The 26,414-nt window shown below is 45.1% G+C and overlaps 1 protein-coding gene across 3 annotated transcripts in view; it reads left to right on the top strand.

The window, feature by feature from the left end:
• HEATR5A (HEAT repeat containing 5A) overlaps positions 1-26,414 on the top strand; it is a 169,861-nt gene that overhangs the window by 76,902 nt on the left and 66,545 nt on the right. For 2 of the 3 annotated variants that reach the window (XM_088456610.1, XM_088456612.1), the window contains exons 19-21: positions 951-1,140; positions 7,740-7,909; positions 20,804-20,830. In XM_088456610.1, coding sequence (XP_088312736.1) covers positions 951-1,140; positions 7,740-7,909; positions 20,804-20,830 — 387 coding nt within the window. The remainder of the gene's footprint in view (positions 1-950; positions 1,141-7,739; positions 7,910-20,803; positions 20,831-26,414) is intronic. The other variant, XM_088456611.1, reaches the window with a different exon arrangement.

The following is a 26,414-nucleotide window of genomic DNA, read 5'->3' as shown; positions in this document are numbered from 1 at the left end:
TAATCCTAACTCATTTTGTTAGGCTCTTCCTAGGTTTTGGGATAATAATTATTATACCTTACAGAATTAGGGCAGTAGGAGCATGAAGGTGCATCTTATACATATGGCCAGGAGGTTTCAGGTCAGACCTTCAGGAAAATATTTATTTTTTTAAATCGACAAGACCCCGAGTTTTACAGGAAAAAGTGGATCCCGTGGACAAGATTTCCTGTAATTAGTTTATAGAAATACCAGTCTAGTGACGCTTCTCTTCGCTTAATTTGTTTTTAAAGATATCGCTAATCACTGACCATTATTTCAAGAGGAATCTCTAGTCTTATAATTCTAATGCAAAATCTAATAAAGAGTGTGTTTAATAGATAAAGTTATACAATTACTCTAGAGCACAGGTTCTTAAACTCTGTTCTCAGGACCCCAAACAGTGCATGTTTTCTAGGTTTCCCTGCAGAATCACTAGTGAGATATTAGCTCCACCTGTGGGTCTTTTAAAATGTGTCAGTTAGTAATGAATGCACCTGTGCACCTGCTAGGTGACCTGCAAAAAGTGAACTGTGTGGGTTCCTGAGGACTGAGTTTGAGAACCTCTGCTCTAGAGCAATTGTATAACTTTATCACTCACCATCGACAGCACGCCCCCTTTGTAGCGAGACCCATAGTGACGGCTTGGCCATCGCTATCCGGGTCTCACGCATGTGCACGATGGAGCCGGGTCCGTCGTGCGCATGCGCACTGGGCCAACATCAACCCGCTTGCGAGCGCACAGCGCTCGTGAGCGGGTCTGAATTAGGCCCAGTGTTCCAAGAATTTCAATAGTAATTTGCCCATTTTCCATGTAAACTCTATTGTGGGGTATATCTAGCATGTGTGTATCAGATTGACCAAGCAAGCACAATAAGTGTTGTATAATAATATCATATCTGGAAAGTTGTTTTTTTCAATTTTCTCTACAGACCTGGGCCCTGCACTCTCTGTCGATCATCATTGATTCCTCTGGACCACTGTACTATGTGCATATAGAACCCACACTCTCCCTATTATTGACTTCGCTGCTTAGTACACCACCATCACATGCAGAGGTCCACCGCAGCCTGGGTCGCTGTCTGAGTGCCCTTCTGAATACACTGGGACCAGAACTCCAAGGTTGGTTTAATATATCAAATAATTTGAGTGTTCTTTTTGTTCAGCTGATGCTAATAACTCTCCCTCCTGTGGTCTTAGACTCAGGCAGAGGTACTTACGTAAAACTAAAACCCCACTAATTTTTAATGTTTAGTTAAGCGTCATCACTTACATGAAATATATGTGATAGTTTAGTATTCGCAAAATTTCCGGCTCTGACAATGATTTTTCTGGGGCTTCTCTTTGACGAATCTTGGCTGCATTTTTTTTGTAGAATTCTAAGGTGTTCGTGAAATTGCTTCTTGGCCTCCAAACAGTACAAGAAACTGCCATCCTCAGGCAATCTTAGTGGACGCTCTGATCGCCAGGTGTTGGTTTTTTTTGCTTGTTTTTTTGTTAGGTTACCTGGACCCTTCCATCTCCCTACTGTCTCAGGTGATCCGCCGCATCAGAAGGGAGTAGGGCCTACATTTCCGACTTGCTGCGGGGGGCATGGTATTGGGATCTTCTCACTCTGTTGGTTCAAACTACGTTACAGCGGGATGATCTCAGCGAGTATGGAAAGCTTACATTGGGTGTGTGAGCGCAGTGTATTTTTGGCTTCTCGGTTCCTATTGCCGCGTCTCCGTTCCTTTTTACAGGCTGGGTTGTCGCAGGAGCTATGGTTTTCTTTGTTAAAGGGTCATTTTTCGGCATTGTCTGTCATGTATCAGAAGTGCCTGGCCTCTTATACGGACGTTCAGACTTTCATCTAAGGGGTTCTGCGTATACAACTGCCGTATGTTTTGCTTGTCACGCCTTGGGACCTCAATTTTGTCTTGGAAGCGCTTCAGCTGCCTCCTTTTGAGCCTCTGGAGTCAATTGACCTACCTGAATGAAGAGTTTGTTACCGACTTTTCATCCTTTAGATTCTAATAACCCTCTCTGCTTCTTGGATATTGTCCGGGAGATAATGGATTATGTGGACCGGACTGCAACCGTTTGGAAGTTTCTTGGTCCTCTTTGACGCTCACCGGTGGGGCTGTCTGCTTCTAGGAAATTTGTGGCTTGCTGGATCAATTCTGCTATCAAACAGGCTTGTCTCTTTGGGTAAGCCGATGTCTGACCCTATCTGGGTGCATTCTACTTGTGCAGGGTCCCTCGTTTGAATAACTGTGAAGCTGCTACCGAGCCCTCTGTGCACACCTTCACCAAACTTTATTGGTTCCATATGCTTGTGGCCAAAGAAGCGAGTTTTGGTCTATAGGTTTTGCGCACTGCTCGGCTTCTGCTTGCATTGCTAAGTCCCACAGTCATCAGTGTCCCTCAGATAGGAAAGTCGATTTTCTTGTGCTCACCATAAGATCAATTCCTCTGAGTCCATCTGGGGTCAGTGCGTTCCCTCCCTTACTAAATAGAGATTGTCAAAATGACTTTTACAAACAAAGGTCGATAGGTACAAAAGGTAGACGGGGTCAAAAGGTCGACATGAAAATGATCAACACAAAAATGGTCGACATGTTTTTGTATTTTTGTTAGGGTTAGGCACTTACTGGAGGGTTAGGGTTAGGCACTTAACCAGACTGTTAGGCACCAGGAGGGAGGGTTAGGGTTAGGCACCAAGGAGAAGGTTAGGGTAAAGATTAGGGCTAAAAAACAAACAAAAAAAATTGTCGATCATTTTCATGTCGAACTTTTGACCCTGTCGACCTTTTGTACCTGTTGAACTTTTTACATGTCTAAAGGGGCCTATCCACTAGGTGACCTGAAGGACTAGAGTTCAGACCTTCAGGTCGCCGAGGTGCGGTGCCTGCACTGAACGGCGTTCACTGAACGTCATTCAGTGTAGGAGCCCGACTTCCTATCTCTTAACATGCCGAATTTGACGATCGTTGTCAGGTTGACGGGCATGGTCAGTAGATAGTCTGGGTCGGCAAGCACCCAGCGTGCGCGCGCATCGCTGTTCCTTGCCGGCTATCCATTACACGACTTTCTGTACGATGCTACCAAAACCTCCTGGTTTTGGTTGGATCGTGCAAAAAGTTGTGTAATGGATAGGCCCCTTAACTTTAGTGTGTCTGACTTTTGTCTGTGTCAAACTTTTTTTCCCTGTCTAACTATTGACTGTCTTTCATCTGGTGTCTATCTAGACATTGTCTATCTAATTACTGTCTATCTCTTATACACACCCACTCGTACTACCCGGCGGCAGTGTGTTTGTTTTAGCAGCCAATGAGAGTCAGACAGACTCTGATTGGCTGCTGCATCCACGGAGGGAGCCAGGCTGATGCTCACTCATGAGCTCCCCTTTCCGGGTCCCACAGTGGGTGATGGGAGAGCCGTCATGACGATTATGATGATCCTACATGATCACTGTATTTTTAATTATTGGTTTAATTTTTATAGGTGATATATCCAGATATTAAATAGGGTAACTGGAGTAATATAAATATATTGCATAGGAAGATAATTATATATTTTTTTAATTCAAGTTAGTTAATGTTTGTAAGTATGACATAGGTTTATGAGGTCATTTGAGACTTATAGAGATACTATATTAAAACTTATATTTGGTAAGTCTTTTATTCAATTATATTTTATTTCTGATAGGCTCCCTAGTATCATTAAAGCAGCGCTGGTCAGCACAATCAGGTTGCCTTGAAAAACTCTGCTAGTGAAACGTACCTCGGAGTTTCTCCGCTCCCAAACAAAATGATATTCTAATGATAGAATGTGCTTGTTACTCTCTCTCACTGGAATAATGTTATACTTATCCCTGAATGTAATGTGTATAATGAAATAACCAGAGATAGATATGCTAAGAGGTATACCAGGGGTTTCAGAGCAGTGTCGAACGTAGTGCTACCCCTAAACACTGTAACTGATCTACCTGGGTCTGTATAGGAATAAACATATAGCCACCCAGATATACTGAAAACTATCTTTCTGGGGCTGTATACAGTATACTAAACTACACTGTTATAATCACATGCGTTAAATGGGAACATTAGTTAAAATGTGATATAGTTATCATGCCGCCAGTCTGAATCCCGACACTGGAAGTCCAACGTGGGACTTAAGATAGGTGTTGAAATACCGACGCCTATCTTAATCCAGATGCCGGAATCCAGAAGGACGAACGAGGTAGGTTCGTGGCGGCCTTAGCGTTAGCCGTGCGGGGGAAGTGTTAGGTTTCGGCAGTGTAGCGGGGTTAGGTTTGGGGGGGGGGGGCTAGTTAGGGTCAGGCACCCCCAGGGGGGAGGGTTAGGGTTAGGCACCACTAGGGGGGGTGGTTAGGGTTAGGCACTAAATGGGAGGGCTAGGATGCGTGATGGGGAGGGTTAGGGTTAGGCTTACAAGAAGGGAGGGTTAGGGGGAGAAGGGGGAAGGGTAAGTTTACTTACCCGACCCCTGTCGGAATACCAACCATCGGGATGCCGCTGTCAGTGTTTTGACAGGAGGCATCCTGACAGTCGGCATTACATACCAATTCCGTTAAAATGGCTCATGGTTATTAACCTCAAGCAATCTCATGAGAAAGAAATAATCAAAGAATCAGATTATACATGGGCAGTCTATGAGATAGTGGAAACATATTAACAACTAGAATACCTGTCTCTAATAGAATGTACACAGCTATAGGGGCCTAGTCATTATTACTTAAAACTCTGAAGATAATTAGGTTTAGAACTCACATGGAGTTCTACCTAACTACCGGAGGAATTCATCATTCCTCCTCTCCATAAGTATATATTCTGAAAAGCTGTCATTTTTGCGATGACAGCTTTTCGGAACATAGATGCTTTTCCCTGCCTACATCCCCTACCGTCCTCCGTCTCCCCGCTCCTTCACCCACCTTTACACTGCACTGTCAGCTCTGTGCATGGATCTGTCCCCCGGCGGCGTGTCTGGCTCCCCTTCACTGCCTGCTCCATCCACTGTTACAGCCGCAAACCTCCCCCCGATCTTCTGTCCTCCGAAATGTAGCAGCTGTAGACCCCCTCCACCGGTCTACCTGGCTGCTACATATAGTCAGGTGCATAAATATTGGGACATTGACAGAATTTTCATATTTCGGCCTCTATTCACCACCACAATGGCTTTGAAATGAAACAAGATGTGCTTTAACTGCAGACTTTCAGATTTAATTTGAGGGTAGTTACATCCAAATCAGCTGAACGGTGTAGGAATTACAACGGTTTCTATATGTGCCTCCCACTTTTTAAGGGGCCAAAAGTAATGGGACTATCAACTCAAATGCTATTTCATGGACAGGTGTGGGCTATTCCCTCGTTATTTCATTATCAATTAAGCAGGTAAAAGGTCTGGAGTTGATTCTAGGTGTGACATTTGCATTTGGAATCAGTTGCTGTCGACTCTCAATATGAGATCCAAAGAGCTGTCACTATCAGTGAAGCAAGCCATCATTAGGCTGAAAAATCAAAACAAACCCATCAGAAAGATACCAAAACACTAGGTGTAGCCAAGTCAACTGTTTAGAACATTCTTAAAAAGAAAGAACGCACCGGAGAGCTCAGCAACACCAAAAGACCCGGAAGACCACGGAAAACAAGTGTGGTAGATGACAGAAGAATTATTTCCCTGGTGAAGAAAAACCCCTTCACAACAGTTGGCCAAATCAAGAACACTCTCTAGGATGTAGGTGTATATGTGTCAGTCAACAATCAAGAGAAGACTTCACAAGAGTGAATATAGAGGGTTCACCACAAGATGTAAACCATTGGTGAGCTACAAAAACAGGAAGACCAGATTAGAGTTTGCCAAACAACATCTAAAAAAGCCATTACAGTTCTGGAACAACATCCTATGGACAGATGAGACAAAGATCAACTTGTACCAGAGTGATGGGAAGAGAAGAGTATGGAGAAGGAAAGGAACTGCTCATGATCCAAAACATACCACCTCATCAGTGAAGCATGGTGGTGGTAGTGTCATGGCGTGGGCATGTATGGCTGCCAATGGAACTGGTTCCCTTGTATTTATTGATGATGTGACTGCTGACAAAAGCAGCAGAATGAATTCTGAAGTGTTTTGGGCAATACTATATGCTCCTATTCAGTCAAATGTTTCAGAACTCATTGGACGGCGCTTCACAGTGCAGATGGACAATGACCCGAAGCATACTGCAAAAGCAACCAAAGAGTTTTATAAGGCTAAAAAGTGGAATGTTATGCAATGGCCAAGTCAATCCCCTGACCTGAATCCGATTGAGCATGCATTTCACTTGATGAAGACAAAACTGAAGGGAAAATGCCCCAAGAACAAGCAGGAACCGAAGACATTTGCTGTAGAGGCCTGGCAGAGCATCACCAGGGATGAAACCCAGCGTCTGGTGAGGTCTATGCGTTCCAGACTTCAGGCTGTAATTGCCTGCAAAGGATTTGCAACAAAGTATTAAAAAGTGAAAGTTAGATTTAGGATTGTTTAGTTTGTCCCATTACTTTTGGCCCCTTAAAAAGTGGGAGGCACATATAGAAACCGTTGTAATTTCTACACCGTTCACCTGATTTGGATGTAATTACCCTCAAATTAAATCTGAAAGTCTGCAGTTAAAGCACATCTTGTTTGTTTCATTTCAAAGCCATTGCGGTGGTGAATAGTGGCCAAAATATGAAAATTCTGTCAATGTCCCAATATTTATGCACCTGATTGTACATGAAGCAGGGGGTATGGAAGTCACACGGGCCAGCGGGGAGATGCTTTCTTTGCATCGGCTGTGGCTCCGTGTCACAGGTGAACTTTGGAGCTGGGTAGGCTGGGGGCAGAGGAGGCTTCTTATACCTTTTTATTTTTAAATACTTTCCTATGTTCACCCCGCTGTAATGCTGCTGCTGCCGGGAAGCGTCTCCCCTCTGTGTGTTCCCCGGTGTCACTTGTAAGTGCTTCTTTATTTAACTGTTTATAGCAAATAAACAGTCAATTGGGGAGACGCTTCCCGGCAGCAGCAGCATGCAGGGGCGGGAAGAACACACAGTCCAGCCGGAGCTGGAGGACAGAACGACTGAAGGAGCTGGAGGAGGGAGCGTCAGAGGAGGACCTGGTCACGCTAAAAGCAGGTAAGCATGTCCATTTCCTACACAAACTGCTGCTCCAATAGTTTTAACTATTCAGTGCCTACTCAGCCTCCCCTCAAAACCCACAGTCGTCAGTGTCCCCCAGATGGACTCGGAGGAATAGATTATATGACCAAGGATGATGATGATGTTGGGAAACCGAAAATTATTAGTGGTCCAATTTGGAAAAAGCTGAGGGAGTCCAGGAGGAAATTGTGGATTGTTCCACAGTGGGACCAAGTTTGGATGGATGGATAAAAGTTTGAATACTTTGCAATTGTGGTTCATAGTATGGGAGGAAAAAGTCACATTGTCCTGCCAATGAGGATTTCTTAAATAATCTGAAATCCATAGTTGAGATTAAAGCAAGTTTAAGGTGAGGTGACTTAATATATACCCAAAGCCAAAACACAGTGGGTTTTATTTTCCTTCATTTATTTTTTTTGTTTCATTGTCTTTAATTCAGACACCCTTTTGGATGACCTGTTACGTGCTTGTGTTTTTATTCTGTTTACATCTCGTTTGCGTGTGTGAGTAAATGAGCTTTGCTTTATATGTCTTTTATAGGCAGCGGGGAGTCGGTGGCATCACAAAGGAACTACTGCTTGCTGGCCTGCTCTGTCATGCAGGAGAACCCTGACTGCTTGGTTCAGGCCCAGGGCATCTCGTGCCTACAGCAACTACATATGTTTGCTCCTAAACACGTCAACTTGGCTAGCCTGGTGCCAACCTTGTGTGTAAGTAATGCCTTCTTTTGTCCTCTATATATATTTAGCAGCATTTTGTGACGTGATCCTGTTTGTGCAATGGGCCTATACATCTACGGCCCTGATTTCCCGTTCTGCCAATCCAAGATCCAATCGGAGGTCATTTTGAGTATGGATCCGTCGGTATATTGGGAAAATTCAACATGTAAAAAATCCTTGACTCTCCACATTCCGAGCATTTTTGGGGAAATGAGATTCTTCAACATTTTGAATATCCCGGATTTTCCCCAACCCCACAGTCGGCATACTGAGGAATTGCAGCAATCATTCGCAGATGTATGGGCCCCATTAGGCTTTGTATCCCTTCCCACTTGTCAAAGTTGGAAATCAGAAGTGTTACTTAAAGATTTCCTCCTACACTTCCAAAAACATACTGGTAGGTTAATTGGCTATTGACTGTACACTACAATAGACCAAGGACACTGCGGCCTATGGGACTGATTCAGCAAGTAATGCAGTTGCTAATACTCACGCAATCGGCTGATTGTTGTGTACTGCATTGCAGTGCGCGAACTAGCCATTGCGATCGGAACTGCGGTCGCAGTGACTATGCAGACCCATCACAGAGTGATTGACAGGAAGTGCCGTTTGTGGGTGGTAACGGGTGGTGGGTGGTCGGCCGAACGCAGGCTTGTCAGTGTATTTGAACGCCGTTGCAGGGGCGTGCATAAATTAGCCATTGAGATGCTCTATGCAGCCTGAGGACTCGGGGCTTATGCAAGTGAACAAGAGACTGCGATGGTACTCGGTTGTATCGATGTTTTCGCAGTCTTGCTAAACATTACAGCTGTTTGTAAGGTAAGGTGGGCGTCCTTATGTAGTGCAGCGGCTGCTTTGCGATCAAATTAATTAGCATACTATTGCAGTAGAACTGCGTGCATAATCGCTATTGCATTCGCAGTTGCGTTCCCTAGTGAATCAGCCCCTATGAGTGGAACGGTGGGACTGTGCACGAAAATCAGGGCTGTTTTGAGGTCACTCACTCACCTACTGCTCAAGAAGAGCTGGGCATGTACCCAGCATGATGAACAGCAGGAACATGACCACGCCCCCAAAGTGATACATAATCAGGGCGTGACATGCAGCCACACCCCCTTCTATGCACAAAGACCTCACTTCCCCTTAGGTAGATATGTCTCTTTGTGTAGTAGATCATTTAGACTGAAAGCTTCAATTGAGCAGGGACTCCATTGTAAATGACAAACAGTCTCTGTTCAGCTCTGCCTAATTTGGTGGTATTTATATAAATAAACAATAATAAATAAAAGACCTAAAACATCACAGGGTGGCTGTGTGGCTTTCCTAGCAAATTTTTGTAAGGACCGAAAATTTGTTAATCATTTTTATGCAATTTTTACAAAGTACAAAGCACAAAAAAAAAAAAAACCAGAATAAGACCTAAAAAATACTATAAATTCAGGGAAAAAACAAGTATATGAAGGATCTGTTTATTTCTAGCAAATATATGTTGAGTATGAGAGTATGTTTCTGCATCGTATGAAGCAGAGCACAGTGATCAGCATTGGAGCCTCAAGTCATAATCTGACTACAATCTGTGGGAAGTTGAACATTTAGTAATAGTCCAGGACTGAGTATTATGTTGGCACACTGTTAATCAATAATAAAAAAAATATGAAAATGACCAGTTAAATGTTGTTGAATGTAAACAAAGGAAAGACCAAGCCGCAGTGCTATACCAAGTACAGTTTATATGGATGGAGACTATAGGCCCATTTTTATAGCATGGGCTAAAGTTACTACGTCATTCATTGGTGCATTGTTGGAGGAGTGGATTCTATCTATATTCATGTAATAAGATATAGCTATCGAAACATTCAAGATGTTATTGGAAATGCAGCTAGCTAGCTAGCAGATTCCGGACCCCTGAGAGCCTGCAGGGTGATTGTGCTTCGAGGGTATAGATAAGAAAGCTCCTTGATTGGTAGGTATTACTGTCAAATATATAGAAAAATGTGAAGACCAATGCAAAGCCAAAGTAGTAGTTGAATGATTGGGAATTAGCTGCAAGTAACATACCAGTTTACCAAGTACTAATATAGGAATTCTCACTTATCCTTTTATGGGTCTATGTACTAAGCCTTGGAGAGAGGTAAAGTACCAACCAGCAGCTCCTAACTTTCATTTTTCAAATACAGCCTGTAAAGTTAGTTAGGAGCTGATTGGTTGGTACTTTATTTCTGTCCACTTCATCTCTCTCCAAGCCTTAGTACATAGACCCCTTAGTCCTTGTAGATGGGTTGTCAAGAAAGGGACCAATACCCAAGTCACGAGCAGATGGGTTTATTAAACCCAGTGAAGGCTTTTCACACCCTATTTGTCTGGATAAAGGTGTCACCGTTAATCGATAGGCCACAATATTTATCCCACCTAATCTACAGTATGGGTTAGGACTTCCATAATAGAGCAAGAGAAGTGACATCGCCACAGAGATTCCCCCTTTGTAGAACTCAGACAAAGGCATTAAGGACGGAGATCATGCAAATCATTATCTGACCTTAAGTAAGGCAGAATAAGACTGAAGAACGGCCTTTAGAATACCCCTGAGCCATGTTAGAGGAATAAAGGATCTGCTTGTAATATGTCACGTTTGGGGTTTTTAGATCCGAGTCAGGACCCATGGCCTAGGCTGACGAGTCATAGTGGAATAGTGGTGAATGAATCAGAGTGCTACTCATGGGTGAGACCTAGGTGGTAAATTCCTGGTTCCTTCAGAAAGGTCATTGACACCTGGAAGGCTCCAAGTCTGTCCCTAGAACCAAAGTGGAACTCAAACTCTTACCCTGAATATAGGCATAAGGGGCCAGAACCAGTGTTTCAGAACTCGGGGAACAGAGCTGGAGTAATACAGGTAATCGGCAATCCATCTGTAATCTGCTGACCGATGCTGCAAACTGATTACCAGAGCTGGGCCACTAGAGCCTAAACCCTCAAAGAGAAATACTGATGCAGTCCTCAGCAACCGGAGTGAATACTGAAGCAAAGACTCAGCATGAACCCCAACACTCTGAGAGGGCCCCTAGGGCAACAACCACTAACGATAGTGGTACTGATGGTGTGGTGTGTAGAGAGTCTCAGGTGGTCAGGAGCTGCGATGAGCAGAGTATAAACAATGCAACTGCAGAGCAGAAAGATAATCTTGAATCGTGAAAGGAAAGTCCACTTGAACCCGCAATGAGCTGGAGACATGTACTCAGGGGACTTTCTTGTAGTCAAGATCACTGAAGACTTGGCACTTGAAAGCACTACGCACAAGAGACCTCAGACTACTATGCAGACTGGAGTCAAAGTTAACTAACATGCTTGGACCACTTTAACCAGCTAGGAAGCAGAGGTTGCAGACGTAGAACTGGAATGGAACCGGAGACTTGATCCGGACTGGAAGCAGAGGTAAACAGCAATGGAACCGGACTGGACGTAAAGAAAATAATGGTATAGAGTCCTGGGAGCTAATATAGGGTAAGGAATGGGAAAATAAATTAAATATACTTCTCTTAGAAGGTGATTTCACTAATAAGTAGGATATATTTTTCAACATGCAGAGAAAAAAATTATATAGTGTGAGCCTGTTATTGGTAATATTTCCTTAATTAAAACAAATGAGTGATAATAGTAAAATGTGGATATTTTTACACACAATATTAGCTCACAATGAGCATATGTCCAAAAAGCCAAAAGAAAAATATTAAGTGCATAAATAGGCAATAATACAATATAATAAGCCCCAAAAAGGAGCAACGGTATAAAACTTGTGACACAAAATGCAAATATGATGGAACTCCATGGATGAGTGATACTGACCGAACAAACTACACACAGTTGAACCAACTGCCTGCCAGAGGTATCTCCCTATCAAACAGATTTGGATGTAACTGGAAAACACAAGGCAAATGTACCAGGTTTTTTATGCCTAATGTAGACTTCCCCCATGTCACATGGGAGAAGCTTCCTTAACCATATGCATTTAATGTATCCAGACAATGTTTGGTAAAATTCCAATAGAATGGTGGAATGTGAGACTCAAAGTGAAGAATAATCATCCGAATATAAGGAAAAACTAATTTGGATGTAATTTGAAAACACAATGATAAAATGTGGAAGAAGGGAAGATCAGTTTAACCAAGGCTGGTGACTGACCATGTCTAGCCTTGAAGAGATGTAATATTCTCAGAGTAACATGATATCTGGGAAACATTAGGATACATGTGATTTCATGCAAAAGCAGAAGTTTGGGCGACACAGAGTAGTTGAACCTTTTGAGTGATTTATGCCATAGTGACTTAGTTCCTCATCCAAAGGGAAGGAATTTTGGGGAAGTGAGTCATGAACAGGAAATCTTTGTCTATAGTGGTCTTCAGTTAAGATGTACACAAAAAATAACTGTTTGTATTACTATTAGGGGATAACTGCAACCTACTATTAGGTATGTTGCTATCTACAAGGTAAATTATATGCCAGCAGGTAACATCAGACAAGTGCAATTTGGGTATTAAATCAGGATTTTGCACTTACCTTAAATCCGAGGTTCCCAAACTCCACCATTACAGTCCAGGTTTTAGGAAATTCATACTTGAGCACAGGTGACTTAATTTTTACCTCAGTCAATTTGATTTAACCATCTGGACTCGAGCATGGATATTCTTATAATCTGGACTGTAATGGCGGAGTTTGGGAAACTCTGCCATAAATATATTTCCCTGAATCCATTGGTGGACAGTGTTCCCGGAGTATAGGGTCTCATATATGGATGATGGCACATTAAATATTCCAACATTTTTGAGCTCCTCCCTCTTGAAAAACAAAACTAAAGTGTGTGAATACCCCCAACACTAAATTCAACTCCCAATGGATTAGTTGAAGACTGAATGGTGGTGGGAAAGGTGCCACACACTGAATTAACTCCTGTCCAAACTTTGGCAGAACCCTTTTGTTCTTCAGGATCATGGTTTCAACTGCCACACCTTTTAAGGCCAGTTGCATTTATCCTTGATGGTGATTGGGTTTCTGCGTTAGATCTCATCATCCATGAAATTGCAGTTTCGTAGAAATGCGTCATGACTGATCAACTGTTTCTGGATCCTTTTGAACTTTGTACTACGTCTTCACTAAGCTGATCGGTGTTATATATTGTGTTGACGCTGCTGTTATACAGGACTGAGAGGAGAAACAGCTTAAGCAAATAACCTGCAATCACAGAGCCAGAGCTGGATGTAAGAAATCTGGGTAAATCAGAAGAACAGGGTAGATTTGATGACAATATCATGGAACTGCTCTGGCATTGCCAAGGAATGCATGACTGGTCCATGATTCTTGAGCAGAATTACTTTACTTTCTGGTTGTACTGCGATGCCATTATGTCGACATCTGGCTGACGCCATCTCTCCACAATCTGTTGGAAGATGTCTGCGTGGAGGGACCATTCTAAGGAATGCAAGACGTGGCCTCCTCCTGACATAAACACAACAAATATCATTGGAACATTTTGTTTTGCCCAGCACATGATACATCTGGTTTCCTTCATTGCAATGGAGCTTTCTACTTCAGGGTCCTTAGGGGGTCCACAGGGTTGACCTTGGGGGTATAGCTGGATCTGGATCCACGGGCACCACGCAGTTAAAGCTTTCACTGCTCCCAGGATGCACTTGGGTCCATCCTCCTCTATACCCCGCCCCCGAGCCACAGGCACCTCAGTTTTAGTTGGTGCCCGGCCGGAGTCGGGTCACCCTGTCGCAGTGGGGCTGCAGGAGCAGCCCCTAAGCTTTATTTTAAAAGATAATTTTTTTCTTATTTTTTTCTACTTTTTTTACACTTTTAGAGCGGCAGCATCAGACTGTCCTTTAGGACGTCCACGCTGCCGCTCCTTCTCCCCGCTGGCGCCGCGACGCCAGTACAGGCTCTGGGGATGGCGGCGGGACCCCAGAGCCTGTACTAGCCGGGCTCTGGGGACTCCTTTGACTGCTGCCGGACGCGACGGGGATCAGGTAAGCGCGGATACTTTATATGCAGTCAGAAGCCTCCGGTCTCTGGGGACAGACCGGAGGCGCTAGCGGCGGCGGCGGGCTCCCCCTCTATAGAGGAATACCCCGCGTGTCCGCTAGACCACCAGGGTAACAGGCTGGTAGCGGGACCGGCAACCCGGGGGTTAATTGCTAGCCAGGGGAGGCAGCCTTCCCTGTCTAGCGGCTCCTCCCCTCAGCTCAGCGCGCCTTTCAACTAGCAGTCTGGTGTCGCTGAGCTGCTCTTATCTCTCGGCCACTCCTCCTCTGAGGTCTCCGGCGGCCATCTTTACTGGCAGGCATCGCAGACTCCCAGGCGGTATCAAGTGGACCGGTCCCCCTGTGTACCTCTCCCCTGCTAAAGGACAGTGTACACAGCGCTATAGCCCCCCCAGACACTGAATCTGGGCGGTTGATTGTAGCGGAAGGTGCAGTGAGTACTAACCTTTCTGCATTGTATGTGACTATTGCTAGTGCTGCCTGTCTGTGACTTATTCTCCTTACTGTCAGCTTATAACTATCCCTTTCCTTCTCCTATGGCCCGGCAGGTGTGTGGGGGAAGGGCGTTTTTCTGATACCCTCACTTATATAAATCACGTATTTGTGGAGTCAGTCACATACTGTTGTGTGCTACACAGTACCATATCTGGGCTGTTGTGTCGCATACTGGTGAGTGCGCGGGTGTTAAAACCGTAATTCCTCTGGTGATACGTATTTCTTGTGTATTTACGGTATCATGTCTGATGAGGAGACTGAGCGCTCTGTGGCTCCTGTGCTATTTTCCTGCAGACGCTGTGCTGCTGGAGTTGATGGGGAGGACTTATCTCAGGATGGTCTGTGCGGGCAGTGCCAGCTGGTACCGGGCCCCTCCAACCCCCCTGTGTCACAGGACCCTCCTTGGGCGATGTTTTCACAGGTGCTGGCGTCTATTGCGGACCGGTAATCGGTCCCGTCAGTCCCTTCTAGGGCGTTACCCAAGGCCACCATCCCCCATTCCCCGGGTATTCCGCAGATATTGCAGTCTCCCCCGGGGCCCAGACTGTGGGTCCTTACTCGGGACTGCCTGTGTATGTGCAGTCTCCCCCAGTGACGCGTCAGTCTGTAGTGCCTTTGCAGAGTTTTGCTCCGACGGCTCCTCCGCCTTGGGTGGATGTTCTCTCCAGCTCCGTACAGAGTCTGGCGGCTTCATCATCGGCGTTTCAGTCGATGTTGCAAAGTGATGTGCCACCAAGGGCGTCTAAACGTCCGGTTGTGAGTTCACTAGCTGCGCAGTTGTCGGACTCGGAAGTGTCCTCAGATGATGGAGAAATCCATGAGGACTCTGACTCTGATGCCATGGGGCAGGAGGTGGAAGCTAAGTCCTTCATTAATGTTCCAGCCTTAGTTAGGGCGGTGCGGGCTATCCTACATGTTGAGGATGATGCGCCGGCTCCTAGGTCGAAGTTTCCTAATTTTAAGAAGGCCAAGGTGACTTCAACTGTGTTCCCCCTGTCTGATCAATTAACGGATCATATGGCGGCGGCCTGGCAATTACCCAGTAAGAGGTTTCATCCACAGAAGAGGTTGGCGGCGAACTCTCCTTTTCCTGAAGCTCATTGCAGGAAATGGGAGACTCCGCCGGCGGTGGATTCCCACGTTACCCGCTTAATCAAAAGCGCGACGCTGCCATTGCCGTCTATCTCCTCTTTGAAGAATCCCACGGACAGGAAGGTGGAGACTTGTTTAAAGTCCATTTATTCTCTTTCCGGGGCGGTGGCTGGTCCGTCCATGGCTATCTCCTGGGTGGCTAAAGCCATTGAGGCCTGGGCCAATGCCTTGGAGGATACCTTTCCTGATGAGGCTCCGGATATCCAGAGAGCGTTAGTGGGACAGATGCGGGATGCAGCTTCCTATATCGGGGAAGCGGCTTTGGATGCCAGCCTGCTCACTTCTAGGGTGTCGGCGGCAGCGGTGTCTGCTTGGCGCTCCCTGTGGCTGAGGTCCTGGAGGGCTGATGCAGATTCAAAAAAGGGTCTGCAGGCCTTGCCTTTTAATGGTGATTTACTATTTGGTCCGGATTTGGACAAGATAGTGGATACTTTGGCTAAGTCCAAGTCGGCTTTCCTCCCTTCGGCCTCTGCGCCGGCTAAAGTGAGGAGCTCTGCCTTTCGGTCCTTTCGGGTTCAGGGTAAGGCCAAGGGCCAGTCCTTCCCGAGACATTCGGCGACCAAGGCCGCACCCAAGCCCAAAAAGCAGGCATGGAGTGCTCGGCGCCCTTCTTCCAAGCAGGACGATAAGCCTGCTGCCTGATGGGACGGGCCTCTCTCTGGGGGACCCCAGAGTGGGAGGCCGACCTCTCCAATTCGCCCAGTGTTGGCACAATACCACCACGGATGCCTGGGTTCGAGAAGTAGTCTCTCAGGGGTACGCCCTGTCTTTTCGGTTCAGGCCGCCCCACCTGTTTTTCTGCACGAGTCCTTCTCTGGACAAGACCAAAGCTGGCCAGATTCAGGTAGCTATAGAATCCTTGCTACAAGCAGGGGTCATTGTTCCCGTTCCGCAGTCTCAGCGCGGGACGGGGTACTATTCTACTCTGTTTCTGGTGCAGAAACCCAATGGTTCTCATCGCCCTATCCTGAATTTGAAGTCTCTGAACAGATACCTCAGAGTTCCCAGGTTCAGGATGGAAACGTTACGTTCCATCATTCTGGCGATGGAACCCGGGGATTATATGGTCTCCCTCGATATCCAGGACGCCTATCTCCATGTGCCCATAGCTCCGGCACATCAGCGGTATCTGAGGTTTGCTATCCTGAACCATCACTACCAATTTCGGGCGTTGCCTTTCGGCCTTTCCACGGCTCCGAGGGTGTTCACCAAGGTGATGGCATTTATGGCTGCCCACCTTCGGGGTCAGGGTATACGACTGTTGCCGTACCTGGACGATCTTCTGCTGCTGGCGAGCTCCCCGAAGGTGCTTCTTCGACATCTCCACCTGACCATTGCTTGTCTTCAAGCTCACGGGTGGTTGATAAATTGGAAGAAGTCCTCTCTGGTCCCATCTCAACGGATGGTCCATCTGGGAGCACTTCTGGATTCTTGTCAACAAAGGATTTTCTTGACTCCGGAAAAGGTGTCCTCCCTACAACTGAGGATACACAGTTGCCTGAGCAGTGGCAGGGTGTCGGTCCATTCGGCAATGAGAGTCCTGGGGTCCATGGTGTCGGCATTCGACATGGTGGAATTTGCCCAGTTCCATTCCAGGCCCCTGCAGGGGCAGATTTTATCGAAATGGAACGGGTTACCTCACCGGATCCGATCCCAGATGCTGGTGTTGTCCCCGGAAGTGCGCTGGTCTCTGGCGTGGTGGCTTCAGTCAGCTCATCTCATCCAGGGCCGCCCCTTTTGGATCCCGGACTGGGTTCTGCTCATGACAGATGCCAGTCTTCGGGGTTGGGGGGCAGTGACAGGCTCGTTGTCTCTTCAAGGCCGTTGGTCGGCGAAGGAAGCCATCCTTCCCATAAACGTTCTAGAGCTGCGGGCAGTGTACCGTGCTCTACTGTCATCAGGCACCGTTCTTCACGGAAGAGCCGTTCAGGTGCAATCGGACAACGCCACCACAGTGGCGTACATAAATCACCAGGGAGGGACTCGCAGTCGAGCTGCGATGTCGGAGGTGTCTCAGATCCTGGCTTGGGCGGAGTGCCACCTTCCGGCGATCTCTGCAGTCTTCATCCCGGGAGTCCTCAATTGGGAGGCGGACTTCCTCAGCCGTCACGACGTGCATCCCGGGGAATGGTCGCTTCACCCAGAGGTGTTTCAACTTCTCGTGGACAAATGGGGACTGCCGGAGTTGGACCTGATGGCCTCCCGTCACAACTGCAAGTTGCCCGTGTACGGCTCAAGGACCAGAGACGCAGGCGCAAGCCTAGTGGACACGCTGTCTGTGAAATGGAAGTTTCACCTAGCGTACCTGTTCCCTCCGATCTCCCTGCTGTCTCGGGTGCTCAGAAAAATCAAACAGGACGGGGGCACGTTTCTGCTGGTGACTCCAGCGTGGCACAGGCGTCCTAGGTACTCCGATCTCAGGAGCTTGTCCGTAGACACCCCGTTCCTTCTGCCTCAGCATCGGGACCTGCTGTCTCAGGGGCCCTGCCTTTACCCGGATCTGGGTCGGCTGTCTTTGACGGCGTGGCTCTTGAGACAGCCGTCTTAAGGTCCCGGGGTTTTTCTACCTCTGTCATCGGTACCATGCTGAGGGCGCGTAGGCCTGCTTCGGCACGGATTTACCACAGGGTGTGGCACACTTACTTTCATTGGTGTGAGTCCAGAAACTTTGATCCTCAGGTGTTCGGGGTTTCTAGGATTTTGGCATTTCTACAGTCCGGTCTTGATCTGGGCCTACGTCTTGCTTCCCTGAAGGCTCATGTGTCGGCTCTGTCGGTTTGGTTCCAACGACGGATCGTTACCTTGCCTGATGTTCACACCTTTTTCCAAGGTGTGCTTCGGATTCAACCTCCCTTTGTGCCTCCTGTGGCTCCATGGGACTTGGCGGTGGTTCTTCGGGTCCTGCAGGGACCTCCTTTTGAAGCTCTTGAGTCTATTGACCTCAAGTGGTTAACACTAAAAACTGTGTTTCTCCTGGCAATTGCTTCGGCCAGGAGGGTATCTGAGTTGGGGGCGCTTTCCTGTAGTCCCCCCTTCTTAATTTTTCACCAGGACAGAGCAGTGCTTCGCACTCGTCCTGAGTTTTTGTCGAAAGTTGTCTCTAAGTTCCACATTAATCAGGAACTGGTGGTGCCAGCTTTTCAGTCACCTGATCTTTCAGATGGTGAGGCTTCATTGGACGTTGTCCGTGCTCTACGAATTTATGTTGATCGGACTACTTCGGTTAGAAAGTCCCGATTCCTTGTTTGTCCTCTTTGGTTTTCATAAGAGGGGTTGGCCTGCCAACAAACAAACGTTAGCCCGTTGGCTTTGTTCTGTTATTAGGGAGGCTTATATACAGGAACGTTTACCTGTTCCGGCCTCTGTTAAGGCTCATTCCACTCGGTCTGTGGGTCCTTCTTGGGCTGCTAGACGTGGTGCCTCCGCTGTTCAGCTGTGCAAGGCAGCCACTTGGTCTTCCATTCAGACATTTTTGAGGTTTTATGCGTTTGACACCTTTGCCTCTCAGGATGCCTCCTTCGGGCGCAGGATTCTCCTTTCTGCTCAGGAGCGTCCCCGCCCTTTGTTGAACTGCTTTGGGACATCCCCAAGGTCAACCCTGTGGACCCCCTATGGACCCTGAAGTAGAAAACAAGAGATATGGTAAGAACTTACCTTTGTTATCTCTGTTTCTACGAAGTCCACAGGGCGCCCGCCCTGACGCACCTGGCTTCAAATGGGCTGTGTGGCTGGTCACCGGTTTTCCGTCTCCCATTTCTGTGAGTATGGTTTCTTGTGTGTTCCAGTCTTTCTTCTCTCTGTTTAGTCTCCTCCTCCGGCCTTGGCTGCTTACCAACTGAGGTGCCTGTGGCTCGGGGGCGGGGTATAGAGGAGGACGGACCCAAGTGCATCCTGGGAGCAGTGAAAGCTTTAACTGCGTGGTGCCCGTGGATCCAGATCCAGCTATACCCCCAAGGTCAACCCTGTGGACCCTATGGACTTCGTAGAAACAGAGATAACAAAGGTAAGTTCTTACCATATCTCTTGTTTTTTGTGTCTCCCTAATAGTTGATGTAGACACTATGATGGTGTTCTCTGACTGATTCCGTATGAAATTCTATCGCAGCCCCTTGAACTAAAACGTTTATCAGCATTTATTAAACATTTATTGGAAGTTTTGCTCCTACTGGGTTCCACAGACCCCAAAACCGACTGTAAAAGATGACATCCCTCCCTTCCCGCACAGAGCGTTGGAATCTTTCATCATAATTGTCCAATTAACAGCTTCTGTTTTTGGCTGTTGTCCAAGGTGCGTAGACACTGTACGATATTTATGAACGATAACTATTTCGTTCAACGATATATCGTTAAGTTTTATGCAGTGAATGAACAACGATGCGCATTCCCGCATGAACGATAACGATATCTACGATCGTTCTTACCTGCAGGCCAATTTGGACGATATCGTCAACTTTGCCTGTTCAGAGATGTGGCAGGATGACTTCACTGAAAGATTTCTTTGAAAGATATCTTTCAAGTCGTTGGTGGTACAGATCGTTCCGTGTATACCCAGCATAAGCTTGTCTGGTCAAGTGATGGTACTCCTCATGACATTTTGAGAGGAGTCCCCTACCCAATCCAGTTCTAAGGTAGCCCAGCTCTGTAGCAAAGTATAATGATGAAAAGAAGAAGAAAAAAAATCATCAGGCTGCTGCAGAAACCTAATAGGAGCCCTATGCTGTGGGCTCTCTGGTCAATTTAAATCTGAATGTCCAGCAGGAAGGTGATATAGAAGGAGGTGCTCAAAACTTCGTAATATTTAAAATACCAAAGGCCTATAGGAGATTCTATATACCCATAATCCAGTGTCTCCCATAGGATAATCTAGAAATACAGTTGTAATTGTCACAGGGATAATCAACTTACTAACATTTCTTACACTCTTAAGAAAATGAGTATTTTTAAGGAATGGAAATAAGGTTTCATATAACAGTGGACCAAACAAGTGTTGTTTGATACACAACTATTAAAAGGGCATAAGATACAAAAAAAGCCAATCAGCCCTTGTCCTTATACGACATTAAAGTATAATACCAAATCTGGAAATAGAAACACTTATGCATGTTCTATCCAAGATTTATGGTCTAAAACAAAGAGTAGCCAAACCAAGAACTAGACTCTAGAAGCCTCTCCCTCACTCGTCTGTTATTTTTATCTCCTACAGGAGGTCTTGCTGGATAATTCTATGTTGGTATGTCACCCCCTTTCCCATTGTTTGCGCTGTTTCTTGCATCCCTCTACTTTGCATTCATAGCATACTGTGTGCATATTCCCAGCCACCAGAGCATTGTTTGACCATTGTGTGAGAGAAATAGGCCACAGGAACTGGCTTGCTAATCTGTTGTTTGACAGCAAAGCTATGTCTAAAGTGTAAGATACTAGACAAAAACTTATTTTTATTTTATAAGAGACCCAGATAATGATACGTTGCAACACGTGTCAAAATATAAGTCTCTGGTGGTGCCACACCTAACCTACATTCGGGGAGTTGTATTAAGCCTTGGAGAGAGAGAGAAAGTACTAACCAATCACATCCCAGGGCCGTAACTAGGGTAGTGCGACCAGTGCCATGGCGCAGGGCAGGGGGCGCTGTTTGGGCGCTGTCACTTTTCCTGTTTATTATCATTGTCACTTGTAGCTTCCTCTTCTTTTATCCCCAGCATCTCCTGGCCTCCTCTATCTCTTCTCTGGCCCTTCCCCATGTGGCCATGGCCCTTTCTCAGGTGCACTATCTTATGTCCCTCTTTAAAAAATGTTTGGGGGGGAGGGGGGGCAAAGCTCTCTCTGGCACAGGGCACCAAAAAGTCTAGTTACGGCTCTGTCACATCCTAACTGTCATTTTACAGGCTGTGTTTGAAGAATGACCGGAGCTGATTGGTTGGTTCTTTATCTGTCTCAACTTTCTCTCTCTCTCTCCAAGGCTTAGTGCATCTACCCCATTGTCTGAATGCAAAAGAAACAAAAAAAAGTGTTGGTATTATGGGGGCACATCATCTCTTTATAACATCACTTTTATGAAGTTTTGTTTCAAATATATTCAGCTAATATTGTTAAGAAATATGTGATTTAAAAGAAAGGGCTGTGTGTGACCTCACCTGTCACACAATTCCCGGAGTTTACGTATAGTTAGGGACAATAAATATCCTTCCATAATAATAATTATTACTCTGTATTCATTATATTAAGGCAGAGTATATCAGAAACAACAGTGAAATGCATGTCGGCATGTAGCTGTGTGCTTGTCAGCCTGCCTCCCTGCATGAATAGTAATGTGCGTGAGAAATTGGGGTAACTCGAGAGGAATTATCATTATACCCTACAGCAGCTTTGATCCCAGTGACTGTCTACCGATCTTCCCATTCGGAGTCTGTCACTAAGTTGCTGAGGCTGTTAGACATCCATAGCGACGCATGTTACAGCCGACTGCAAGCACAATAGCAATATACTAAGAGGAATTGGCACTATAGTTCATTATACTGTGCACTATACTTTTGATTCCACATTGATCACATTTATATTTCTTTCACCTCTATTCTATTGTTTTTTTAACACTATTCGCTGAATATAATTTAAATAAAACGTAATAAGTTATGTTTTAAAGAGACAACGCACACCCATAATACCTACTGTCTAAGAAACATGGCGATGTAATACTCATTTGTCAAGAAGATAAATGATTCCTGTTCCAGTTGTTACAAGAAGGCGTAAGTAAGAATCCCTTCATTGAAATCATTTATCGTCCTGATGGGTGAAAGGTAGGACATTTTGTGTTTCTGGGGCAGTCCGTTGTGTGAGCATTTATGCTTTGAATCTAGGGTTTTTCAGAAGACCTGACTTCTTTTGACCTTTCACAGAATGAATGCAGTTGAGCTTAGCAACAAATAACCTATATTATGCCCACAATGCCAGCTTCTCCTCCTTGCTTCATTTTATCATGAATGGAACAGTCTTCAAATGCATTGACGTTTGTGGTTCTGGATCATAAATATACTGCTTTATCTCCTGCATTTGTGCATGTGATAGGACATCTTCTGGTTTGTTCTTACCACCTGTTGCTTGACTCATTTTATCGGCTGCTTGTTTTCATTTGATTCTATTGTAGCTGTTTTAATTTACATGTCTGTTCTTTAAACTGTATAGTTATATTGTACTGCATATATAGTAGCAATGTGGCTCTGTCCGTGTGAATTTTGAAATACTTAATTTAGATCAGTTTTTCTTCAGCTTGTCCTCAGGTCTCACCAATGGTAAATGTTACTTAGATATCACAGGATCATACGTGAATTGATGTGATTGTTTCGACCAGTGATTAAAAGCTTTCCCTGTTCTCTATGTGTAAGCACCTTACTTATTCCTGACCCAACGCATTTCAGCCCTGAGCCTCCAGGCAGATACCAGCTCTTACATGCAGTTCGATAGAATGTCCTATATGTATAATAATGGGTAATTGAGGAAATTCAAAGGTAGGGGAGTGTGTATAGCCATGCTAGCAAGAGTTAGGAGTACATAATATGTCCTTCCAAGGGGCATTGGGTAATATTTGTGTGACCTCCCCGATAGGATGTCAGACATACAAGTTTACGTTTTAGTCTTTCATTCATCAAAATTAGTAGCCTGATATAGTCCACTTCTGACATTAGTCGCAGCATATACATATATGGTGTATTCCATTTTTCACACCAACTTCTGTATTTCATTTCTGTTCCACCAATCTCCTCCCATTATTTGTTTCCAAACACCCTCACATGTCATTTAATTCTCCCCCACAGACCTTTCTAGTAATACTTCCATCTTTCTTTCCTATTTATATTAATTTTCCACCTTCTCCCTACAATTTATCCCTCCCTGCCGCTTCTTACCTTGTATACAAGCAGCAGGTAGAGCAGTGGATGTCCCTGGCCAGTGTCACACACCATATTACTGTTCCAGGTCATTGATTGGTTGTGAACACCAACAACACGGTGATGACACCTAGTCAGACAGATGAACATTATGATATGTGATTGTAGGGACATCATTTTCTTTACCCCAGTGATTTGGAACCACATTACTGATCCCAAAATGCCATTACATGCCCCTCACTTGCTCCAAAATGCACCAACATATACTCTAAAACTCCCCACCTGCCCCATCAGACATCACCACACGACCCTCACATGTCCATCAGACCTCCCCTTCCCTGACATGCCATTGTATGTCTCAGCAGCTCACTTTACACTGTGCCTGTAAGGTATTACAGCTAGACAGATTGCCTATAGCACTTCTGCATTCTTGCAGCAATAATTTGTGACCTAAACTAGATATGATTCTGTAGATAAATATTTTCTAATGCAAACATTTACTTCACTTTTTACATTTCCGTCCTAACTGCAGAGGATATGCCCTACTGCTCTGGTGTGACCTCGCGTTGTGCAGAAGAGGTCACTGACCTTTAAGTCTACTATTCTCCAATATTATTCCCTACTATATAATTAAAGAGAGAATTAGCTAGGCAGGGTACACATCAGAGCGACCTATAAAAGACGTGATCGTCGTTACAATTTCCCTTCATCCCAGAACACACAATATAGAGCGTACACACACTGCAATCTTTCGAATGATGGCACAATGTATCATGTCTGAGCATTATATCCAATTAATTTTTTCTTCTGTACACACTATGAATCATCGTATAGATCACTGGCAGTTCTGGTGATGTCTTCAGAGGGAAGTTTGGACCAATATATCTTGTGATCTTCCGATTGAGCGTACACACTGCACGATGTGCACCACATCGTTCACGACATCTTCCCATCTGACGTGCAGCACATCAGCTGAGAAGATGCAATGAACGATTCAAATAAATGTGCTACTGAGCATACAAGCTATGCGATCCAATTTGCCCCAAAATGACATATTGTCCAATATATCGCCTAATGTGTACCTGGCCTTAGATCAGCTGCAGGTGACAATTCACCGAGCTGCTGATAGTCCATTGGCTTCCTGTTGGCCTACTGCTTGTATACTAAGTAGGTAGAAGTGCACATGAAAGTAGTAGGTCTGTAACTGAAAAATGCACACACAAAATAAATAAAACCATACCAATTTTATAATGGAGAAATTCTCCAAGCCACTTTTACTCTTGAGAGCAGTGCAAAACTTGTATTTTGCAAGGCCAGAGAAGAGGTTTGAAAACCACCGTACACCAGGCTTTTACAGTTAAGTGTATATTATGTTATTACAGCACATTGAAATAGCTGCACCTTCGCTAAAAAGAGAGCATGTTGTATCATCTACAATATGTGAACAATAGTTCTCATTCCTTGGGAGTTGAAAATGTTCCTCTCTACCTCCCACCTTGATGCTTCTTTCTGTCTTCAGAGAAATGAATCAAACCAGCAAGCACACACTTCTACATTTGTTACATTCACTATCAGTGTATTTGTGTGTGTGTATATATATATATATATATATATATATATATATATATATAGATATATATAATATGTGTGTGTACAGTGCCTTGCAAAAGTATTCACCCCCTTGGCTTTTTACCTTTTTTGTTACATTATAACCTGTAATTTACTTTTTTCTTTTATCTGATTTTTATCTGATGGATCTGCACAAAATAGTCTAATTTGGTGAAGTGAAATGAGAAAAATATATATAAAAATGTATCTTTATAAATAAAATTCTGAAATGCATATGTAATCGCCCCCTTTGCTATGAAGCCCCTCAAAAGTTCTGGTGCAACCATTTACCTTCAGAAGTCACATAATTAGTAAAATGAAGTCCACCTGTCTGAAATCTGTGTGTCACATGATCTGTCAATATAAACGCACCTTTTCTGAAAGACCCCAGAGGCTGCAACACCACTAAGCAAGAGGCATCACACCATGAAGACCAATGAGCTCTCCAAACAAGTCAAGGACAAAGTTGTTGAGAAGTACAATTCTGGGTCGGGTTATAAAAACAAATATCCAAATCTTTGATGATCCCCTGGAGCACCATCAAATCCATCATCATCAAATGGAAAGAACATGGTGCCACAATAAACCTGCCAAAAGAGGACCACCAACCAAAACTCACAGACCGGGCAAGGAGGGCATTAATCAGAGAGGCAGCACAGACCAAAGGTAACCCTGAAGGAGCTGCAGAGTTCCACAGCGGAGACTGGTGTATCTGTGCATGTGACCACAATAAGCCGTACACTCCATAGAGCTGGGTTTTATGGAAGAGTGGCCTGAAAAAAGTCATTACTTAGTGATAAAAATAAGAAGACACGATTTGAGTTTGCCAAAAGGCATGTGGGCGACTCCCCATATGTATGGAGGAAGGTGCTCTGGTCAGATGAGACTAAAATTTTAGTTTTCGGCCACCAGGGAAAATGCTATGTCTGGCACAAACCCAACACATCCTATCACCCCGAGAACACAATCCCCACAGTGAATCGTAGTGAATCGTGGTGAAACATGCTGTGGGGATGTTTTTTAGCAGCATGGACTGGGAAACTGATTTGAGTCGAGGGAAAGATGAATGGTGCTAAATACAGGAATATTCTTGAGCAAAACCTGTTTCCGTCTGCCTGTGATTTGAGACTGGGACAGAGGTTCACCTTCCAGCAGGACAATGACCCGAAGCATATTGCTAAAGCAACACTCGAGTGGTTTACGGGGAAACATTTAAATGTGTTGTAATGGCCTAGTCAAAGCCCAGATCTCAATCCAATTGAGAATCTGTGGTCAGACTTGAAGATTGCTGTTCACAAGTGGAAACCATCCAACATGAAGGAGCTG

This window comes from Taudactylus pleione, unplaced genomic scaffold (genome assembly GCF_031769625.1).
Source record: "Taudactylus pleione unplaced genomic scaffold, aTauple2 ptg000707l, whole genome shotgun sequence".
Classification (NCBI taxonomy): Eukaryota; Metazoa; Chordata; class Amphibia; order Anura; family Myobatrachidae; genus Taudactylus; species Taudactylus pleione.
The sequence above is the reverse complement of the archived record's forward strand: the minus strand, read 5'-3'. Positions and strand labels throughout refer to the sequence as shown.